Here is a 7,630-nt window from a genome sequence, read left to right as displayed (position 1 = left end):
AGTTAAACCCAAATTGAGTTATTATTATTTAATTTCTAATTAATTATATTTTTATCATGTAAATATAAATATTTAATATTTAATATTTAAATTAATGAAAACAATTTAAAATTCTTATATATTTTTCTAAAATAGTTTATTGCCTTTTTCTAGTTAGTTAAAAATTTTATGAAAAGAATTTGAAAAATTATATTAAATAATGTCTAATATCTACAAAATAAAATTCATTTTATCAAAATAAGTCTAAAAATTCAAAACCTTAAAAGCAGAATTGAAAAATAAAAAAACCGAATCAAATTATCATAAATGATTCTAAAAAATCTAAAAAATACAAGCAAACCGAACCAAACAAACTCACCTCGCCTCTAGTGGGCATAAGTTTGCCCCTGATTACATAATCGAATGACAGAAAAAAAAATCATAACTTTAATGATAACAACTAATGGTGTCAACAATTTAGACCTATTAATAAGATCAAATTATATTAAGTTTAAGTAGATAGATTAAATCCAGACACACCAGAACCATAATTAGACCCTTTGAATTATCTTACTATGTTTGAATGGCCAAAGTTCACAGCGAAATCTAACTTGCCATTTTCTAGTTCTGGTAGCCACCTTCTTCAAGACATGGAAAAAAAGGGGAGTGAGGAGGTATATGAGTACCTCCCTATCACACAAATCCAAAACCAAATACATCCAATTTAAAACCCACTTAGGGGCTAAGTTTCTAACAGTTTGATGAATACAGTTTCTTTGTTCCCCCCCCCCCCCCTTGAAGTTGGGAGTTATGGAATTTGGGGTTTGATGTAAGATCTTTCCTACTGCATCTTTGAGACCATTTTCTCTATTTGATATATTGAGACATCCACTTGAAGCCATCGCCGTAACCCATTTTGCAGACGATGCTGCACATAAATACTTCTAGTGGACGGACGTTTGAGTCTGCTAGGTTTACCTTACCCTTGCCGGTGGTAAAGTTTGTGAGCCCGAGATGGTATCGTAACTCGTCCTCTGAGGCAGCGTATGGTATATCGATCTTGTTTCCTAATATAAGAAACGGAACATTGGCAAGGGCCTCATCGGAAAGGAGGGCATCCAGTTCCTTCTTTGATTCTGCAAACCTTTCTTTATCATAGGCATCTACCAGGTACACCATAGCATCAACCTTGACCCAGAAATGCACAATTCAAAGTAAAACACTCGAGACAAGGCAAACAATATATAGATTATAACAAGAAACAATAAGAACGAGGTACAACAGAAAACCAATCAAAATGAGAAAAAGGTATAATTGGATCTCCTGAATGTACTAAAAGCTAAAACAGAAAAATCCATGTTGCTTGAAAGCATTGACCACGGTTGATAGAACCGTGCACAACACTTCTACCATATGACATTGAACTTCCAGCCAGCAATTCAAGATCACCTTATTGAGCACCCAGGTAGACATTGCCCAAGGTGAGGCTCGTTTTGGTGCAAAAATAAATCATTGAGCAGAAATAAGGAAAGAAAACCACCTCATGCGCCAGCGAGGAGCAACCAACAGCAAGCTACTAGGTTGTAGAAAGCTACAGCTCCACAGATGATACTTGGCCACTATGCAGAATAAAATATTACGAAGATACACTTTTATAGAAGACAAAAAGCCAACTACTTACAGATTGGATAACCAGGCTTTCCATTACTGTACAAGACCCGTGTCCAACCTAAACAACTAGAGAAATAAGTCAATCTGCTAAACATATCATTTATGCTACAATTGGTAGGAGTATTATTTTTTCACCGTGTTTTAGTATTTAAGTTAGCAATAAACTAATTTCAATTAGTAATTTTCAGCCACTCACATGGCTTGTTTTGGGGAAAGAGGAGGAAAATTTTTCACTTATTTTGAAAGTCTTATTTTTTACTAGAGTTTTACTTATTGTTTTAATTTCAAGTTTAAATTTGTACTAACTATTCTTTATTTTATGTCTAACTATTATAATACATATGTAATAAATAAGCTTTTCCCTCATGTTATTACATGAGTAACCAAACGAGTCATTAAACATGTCATAAGACAATCATCAAGACCATCACTACAGAAAATTTATGGCCATGAAGTAATAAAGATATTAGCATATAAAAGTATGTTAGAGATATTCTTCTTTGGTTTCTCATGCATCACGAGATAGTAAAATTCCATTGACTATTAGACTGTACATGAAGATAGCTCGGGTGCATTTATATGAAAAATAGTAATCAAAGAAAAAAGCAAAAGTAGAATGGGTGACAGGAAAAGAAAATGATAATGATATAATCAGAAAGAAAACAACATATAAATAATGATGGTTAAACTCCTGACAATAAATGATTTCTTGAAGCCTATTTTCATAGTGAAGAAAGCAAGTATAAATTACCAAACAATGACAAAAATATACCAAAATCTACCAATTAAAAAATGATATTAAAATGGAAAAACAAGAGATTAAAAACTCTGAAAACAAATGACTAAGAATTGCAGCCAATTGAAATTGTAAGGAAACAGATTCAGTGAATGCTGTATCACTAAAACTAATAACCATCATGTTAGTGAAAAGCATTTACTTTGAGCTTTTAAGCTACCTTAGCATAGTAATCTTTCCAGACTCGACGAGCAATCTGATGACCACCCAAATCAAAAGCTTTGAACTTGATTTTCCCAATATTAAGCTCTTCCGATGTGGGATACTGAGTTGGCTGATGTTGAACCAATCTCTGCAAAACAGTTCAGCAATAACCAAACATCAAAATTTTCCCCATTTCCCAATTAGAAAAGAAACTCAATTTCTCAATTAGTTAACCAATCATATAAATCTGGAAAAAATTAGACTAACAAAAGCGATGGAAATTGATTCAGAGATTCAAAATCATTTAAAATTATTTAAAAAAGAAAAGAACAGAGCGAAATGGGAAAACGAACCTCGTCTTTTAACATATGAAGCAAAGTGGTTTTGCCGGCGTTATCGAGACCGAGAAACAAGATCTTAGCCTCTTTCTGCCATAGACCAAGGGTAGCAAGAACACCATAGAACCAATCCAAAAGAAACATCGTTTTAATACGGTTCGGGTCTGGGTATACCGAGAATCGAAATGGGTCGAGCTCGAAATCGTGAAAGATGGTCGTCTTAATTCAAATCAAACCCTGGATTTGGTTCATATCATAGAAGAAAATGACTATCAAATTTGACTAAAAATCCATAGAGCGAGAGAGCTAGGGGAGGTAAATACGGTCAGCTGATTTTCAAGGAAGTAATGTTGTTTCCCATAAAATAAAAATGCTTACATCTACATCTTTGTTCTTACTTGATAGAGTCGAGCTGAAGCAAAAATTTTAATTAATTAAATTTGAAATAAATATTAAACTTTCATAATTAAATTCCATAAATTGGCGTCTCAGATTGAAGAATTTATAGTTTTTGCCGACTGATTGAATTTTGATTGATGCCCTTTCCTTTTTTTTTTATTATAATAATTAAATTATATAAAATATTTTATTACTCACATTGCATATAGTGTGGAAAATTATTATTACAGTAAGATTAATTTTGATGAGATATTAGTTTTGAATAATGTAATGATGTGACATTAAACTTTTGAAATAATGAAATTAAAAATAATTATTTAAAATTTTAAATTATATTATATTTATAATATAAATAGTTTTATATTTTATATTATTATTAGTTAAACCTTTAGTGTCATGAATCAATTATATGTCAATTTAGCTAGAGAAATTATAAAAATATTTTTTGTTTTTTAATAAGTTATATTATTCAATCATATTTTAATTAAAACCAATAAATAATTTATATATGGTAGACATTAAATCCACGTCATTTGGGTCAATAAAATTTTAACTTTATCAATTAGTCAAAGTTTTTTTAAATATATATAATTTATACATTTTAATTTTATTATGCATATTATATTAACTCTATTAATTGCATATATTAATAATATTATTGATTGAATCGGTATCACAAGTTAACTTGAAACCAACTCAAGATTGATAACAATATTGATAAATAATTATAATACATTTAGTATTTTTAATCTGATATATATACGTGTTTAAATTTCATTTTATTCATAATTTAAACTATTTTTATTTTAATATCGTATATATTTATTTATTTTAAATTATACATTTCATTATTCACTTTTAGACCCACGTTTGTATGTCTAGGGTAGTTGCTTCTTCTTTAGCGATACGTCATACTTCAGTCGAAACGCATAGGACACTTTTGCATTGCCCAAAATGATTTTGAATGTAATCCAAAAGGATAATTGTGCCGAAATGGTATCAAAACCAAGATAAACACACCTTATAGGAGGCAATTGTGCATAGTAAAAAACTCTAAGGATGGTGGTTTTAAAGGGTAATAGTTGGTCTGAATAGAATGTAGGCTATATAGTTTATCTCCTATGTGTGCCTCTTTATCTTGGGGCTAAGGAAAGATATTTATAAAGGTGGGAGGTTTAGCATCGGTATCAACCGTCAAGTGTTCTATTTTATATATATGCAAATGATAAAATGACGAATTGTTAAATAAGAGTATTCTTGGAGTAGATGTGAAGGAGTTATATGATGTGACTGGTTGAAGCATTATTAAGTTCAAGGAGTTGAAAGATTGACGAATCTACATCAAATGATATAATGTTTTGATGAGACAAGTTTGAGACTATGTTTTTAATAAAGTTACGAGATCAAACTTTACTAAATTTTAGCTTTAACTATGAGTGTTGAGTAACATAAGATAATATGGCGAAGGAATAATAATTTTCATTAAATATTTTTTTATAAAATTTCAACATTTAATAATTACATTAAGCCCCAATTAAATTGGATAAACCCTTACTACTACTCAACACTAAAATTCAGTATTTTATTTGAGAGAAATCAAACTCCTTACTACTACTCTTATTTAAATTTTGTTACTATTTGTGAGAGATTTGTTTTTCAATCCTCTGTAATGACGAAAATCATACGCTATTATGACTACATAATTTAAGAAAATTCCCTAATAGACTAACTATGCATGGTAAATTACATTAGCAGTTATTTAATTATTGGTCACTTAATTATAAAAATTACAAAATGGTCAATTATTTAATTTTGTCTCTCTTTTTTTATTACTAGTTGACGATGATAGGTTTTAAATTGATATAATAACAATTTTAACCCTCAATATTTATAAATTATGTCGATTTAGTCTTGATTCTAGAAGAATTTAACACTCAACATTTACATATTGTGTAATTTAATTTTTGTGTAGCTTTACTTTTTTTATGACATTGAAGGTTAATTTTAAATGAATTAAATTTATTAAAATTATCTTGAATTTTTAGGTGATTCCATTTTTTATATATTTTTAATCAAATTTAGCTGATAAATTTGTTTCCTCATCTTTTAGGTGAAAGGGTCACAAAAAAGTAAAATTGCATTAAAAAACAAATTGCAAGATGTGTAAATGTTAAGGATTATTTTTTTAAAAAATCATGACAATATAAAAATACTGAGGGCTAAAGTTACAATTATGCCAATTTTAAAACCATCATCATTAACCCGCTAGTGATAAAAATAAACAAAATTGAATAGTTATGAATTATTTTATAAATTTTCATAATTAAATGATAAAAAAATTTACTAATAATAGAATGAACATTTTATAACTTTTTTATAATTAGATGATAAAAATACTAATAATTAAGTCACTATTAATATAGTTTACCGTATTATATTACATAAAAAATCATTAAACCAACACCATTTCAATTTTAAGTGAAAGAAACAAGATCCAACTTGAAACTAATATCAAGACAAAGATTTGATACCAAGTTTGTCTACAACAAAGCCCTTCCGGTTTTTAGTTGCAGAGGAACTTTTGGGGTAAATATACTTTAGGTCCCTCTGTTATAACGAATTGATCAAATTAATTCTTCTACTATTAAATAAATTGATTTAATCCGATACTATTAAAAAAATCAAATAAGACCAAATTAAAATATAATTAACATTTACTATATAAAAATATTATTTACTATTTCACAAAGTTAATATTTTTAAAGTTTTGTAAATGAAATCTGAAATTGAATTACAATTAAATAATAATAATTTTAAGATATTTTTATAATGTTAATAGTGTTATAATTTGGACTTATGTGATTCTTGTTAATAATATAGGTACTAAATTAATCCATATTAATTTGATCTATTCCTTGTAATATTTGCAAGATATATATCTATTTTCTACTAGTTTTACTGCACAACAACATTATGCGGAATCACTAGATGATTTTACCCCTGGAATTGACAAGTACAATATAAAGTGCCTAACTTTTAACACCTACACCATGCTTCTTCTAGGAAGCATCAGATGATATTACGCGAAGAAAAATGTAGAAGATAACTTCAAATTTGCTTTGGGTGCTTAACGATCACCACCGGACATTTAACATGCTTGGCACAGTGATCACTCACACTTCCCAGAATTGCCCTGTTCAAAATCCAAAACAGGGACCCCAAAAAAAATCGTCATCAACTAAACAAGGAGGAAAAAGAACTCACTTGGCTTATTAAAATTTTATTATATACCTTTTGAAGAAACCATAATCATGGCATCCCATCACCAACGTATCAGCTTTGATTTTGCCCACTATGTTACATATTTCATCCTTGGCATCTCCACTCCCCACGATTCTCTCCACATTTATCTGCACCCACACCCACACCCACACACAGAGTTCATCAATAAACCATGACAAGAGGCAAATCATCAAACAGTAAGTAGAGATTATAAAAACAAAGAGGCTCTTACTTTGGTGGTGGATTTTCTGCAAATAGCTTCGGCTCTTCTCATCACTGTATTCACCATGTCACTGCCGTATTTTTCCAAGGCTACGATCACATCGGTGGAAAACATATACCCTGCAAAACCAAAAACCCTCTAATTATGTGTTTGTTCTTAAGGAAGTACCAAAGAAGACAAAGAAGCAATGGTGGCTTACTTGCAGCGTCGAGGGAAGAGTAGACAGGGGGTGAAGGTTTTACATAAAGAAGGACGAGGTTGCTGGTTGAGGTCTGGGAAATCAAATTTGCTAAGCACCATGAAAGTGCATACATGCTCTCATCACTCTCGTCCACGGCCACCACTATTTTTGGGTCTTTTTTCTTCATGTTCACAGCTTCCATGGCTGTTACAGTGTAAGAAAAGGGAACCTTAAGGAAATTGTAGATGAGGAAGCAAAAGGAGGTTGAAGCATTTAAGGACTGGGTTTTGGGGTTAAGAGAAAAAAAAATCTTTCCAGCAGTGCCAATTGATTGGCATAAAAAACGGTGAAAGTGACTAGTGGATCCCTTCATTATAGAGAGTCTATCAACTTAGTCCTTATTAAACAATTCAATTTACCTAGGGTGCTTTTAGCCCCCTAAGGTTTTTGAAAATTTTATTTTAATTTTTTAAAAATTAATCGAAACGAATTTTATTGGCTTGAATTAATTTGATTTTATCAGTTTTAATTTTCTAAAATAATATTTTATGTGATAATACTTTTTAAATTATTTTGGTTAATTTAAATATAAAATTTTAATTTTATGACATAAAAAT

The 7,630-nt window shown here is 29.8% G+C and overlaps 2 protein-coding genes across 2 annotated transcripts; both read right to left on the bottom strand.

Annotated features, from left to right (window-relative positions):
* Positions 1–530: 530 nt before the first annotated feature.
* On the bottom strand, positions 531–3,458 carry LOC108476519 (GTP-binding protein SAR1A). The gene is made up of 3 exons (XM_017778742.2): positions 2,944–3,458; positions 2,607–2,738; positions 531–1,167 (listed from the first exon to the last, which is right to left on the bottom strand). Exons 1-3 carry the CDS (start codon positions 3,070–3,072, stop codon positions 847–849), a joined length of 582 nt encoding a protein of 193 aa, XP_017634231.1. The 5' UTR covers positions 3,073–3,458; the 3' UTR covers positions 531–846.
* Positions 3,459–6,298: 2,840 nt separating this feature from the next.
* LOC108478261 (universal stress protein A-like protein) lies at positions 6,299–7,298 on the bottom strand. The gene is made up of 4 exons (XM_017780699.2): positions 7,032–7,298; positions 6,842–6,951; positions 6,619–6,737; positions 6,299–6,520 (listed from the first exon to the last, which is right to left on the bottom strand). The coding sequence occupies exons 1-4, from the start codon at positions 7,213–7,215 to the stop codon at positions 6,436–6,438; spliced, it is 498 nt and encodes a 165-aa protein (XP_017636188.1). The 5' UTR covers positions 7,216–7,298; the 3' UTR covers positions 6,299–6,435.
* Between the last annotated feature and the right edge of the window lie 332 nt (positions 7,299–7,630).

This window comes from Gossypium arboreum, chromosome 12 (genome assembly GCF_025698485.1).
Source record: "Gossypium arboreum isolate Shixiya-1 chromosome 12, ASM2569848v2, whole genome shotgun sequence".
Taxonomy (NCBI): Eukaryota; Viridiplantae; Streptophyta; class Magnoliopsida; order Malvales; family Malvaceae; genus Gossypium; species Gossypium arboreum.
This window is presented reverse-complemented; position numbering and strand designations above follow the sequence as displayed.

Bases quoted from the DNA above. Each gene is read 5' to 3' on its own strand.
- LOC108476519 (XM_017778742.2), bottom strand. From the start codon at position 3,072: ATGTTTCTTTTGGATTGGTTCTATGGTGTTCTTGCTACCCTTGGTCTA. The intron at 2,739-2,943 runs GTTCGTTTTCCC...ACTGTTTTGCAG, and splicing joins TTCATATGTTAAAAGACGAG to AGATTGGTTCAACATCAGCC. The intron at 1,168-2,606 runs GTAGCTTAAAAG...TTCTGGGTCAAG, and splicing joins GGAAAGATTACTATGCTAAG to GTTGATGCTATGGTGTACCT.
- LOC108478261 (XM_017780699.2), bottom strand. From the start codon at position 7,215: ATGGAAGCTGTGAACATGAAGAAAAAAGACCCAAAAATAGTGGTGGCC. The intron at 6,952-7,031 runs GTAAGCCACCAT...TTGGTTTTGCAG, and splicing joins CTCTTCCCTCGACGCTGCAA to GGTATATGTTTTCCACCGAT. The intron at 6,521-6,618 runs GTATATAATAAA...GATTTTGAACAG, and splicing joins GATTATGGTTTCTTCAAAAG to GGCAATTCTGGGAAGTGTGA.